Below are 770 nucleotides of genomic sequence, written 5' to 3'. Positions count from 1 at the left end.
CGCGGCGGCGGCGGCGCGGTCCGAGAGCGCCTCGATCGCGCGGTCCTTGGCCGCGACCTCGGCGCGCGCGGCGGCGAGCGCGGCGTCCGCGTCGCTCAGGGCGGCGGCCGCGTCGATCGCGGCGCCCGCGTCGTCGAGCGAGGGCGCGGGCGCGCCGACGACGGCCGCCGCCGCCGCGCGCGCCACGGCCCCGAAGGCCGCGCGGCCGGCGGCGCGCGACAGCGGGCAGGCCGCGAGGCTCCGGAGGAGCGCGAGGAGCTCCGACGCCGCGCCCGCGGCGGCGAACGCGCGCGTCGCGGCTTCGAACACGGAGGCGGCGTCGTCGAGCCCCACGGCGCCCGCGGGCCCGGCCCGCGCGCAGGCCGCGCGGTCGTTGTCGAAGACGGCGTCGAAGACCTGGAGTTGCACGTCGAGCTCGACGGCATCGTCCGCGCCGCCGTCGCCCGCGCCCTCGGCGACGACGGCGTCCTTGAGCGCGGCCGTCGCGGCGAGCACCCCCGCGGCCACGAGGTCCGCGCGGACGGCGACGCGCCGCTCGAGGCTCGGCGCGCCGTTGACGAGCGTGTTCACGAAGAGCATGACGTCGCGGCGGAACGCGAGCCCCCGCGCGCCGGCGCCGAGGAGCTCGACGACGGCCTCGAGCGGCGCGCCGTCGCCCCGCGCCGCGGCGAGGTCCTCGAGCGCGCCGAGCGCGGCGTCGTAGCCCGCGTCGCCGGACACGGCGAGCACGGCGAGGAGCTCGAGGGCCTGCGTGCACGCGCCCGCGTCCG

The 770-nt window shown here is 81.6% G+C and overlaps 1 protein-coding gene across 1 annotated transcript in view; it reads right to left on the bottom strand.

Annotated features, from left to right (window-relative positions):
- Positions 1–57: 57 nt before the first annotated feature.
- The window catches only part of AURANDRAFT_69177 (hypothetical protein), a gene marked incomplete at both ends in the record, with an annotated part of 3,214 nt that continues 2,501 nt past the window's right edge, over positions 58–770 (bottom strand). The window contains one exon of the mRNA XM_009044931.1: positions 58–747. Within this exon, the coding sequence (XP_009043179.1) occupies positions 58–747 (690 nt within the window). The remainder of the gene's footprint in view (positions 748–770) is intronic.

Source organism: Aureococcus anophagefferens (assembly GCF_000186865.1).
Source record: "Aureococcus anophagefferens unplaced genomic scaffold AURANscaffold_1073, whole genome shotgun sequence".
Taxonomy (NCBI): Eukaryota; class Pelagophyceae; order Pelagomonadales; family Pelagomonadaceae; genus Aureococcus; species Aureococcus anophagefferens.
The sequence above is the reverse complement of the archived record's forward strand: the minus strand, read 5'-3'. Positions and strand labels throughout refer to the sequence as shown.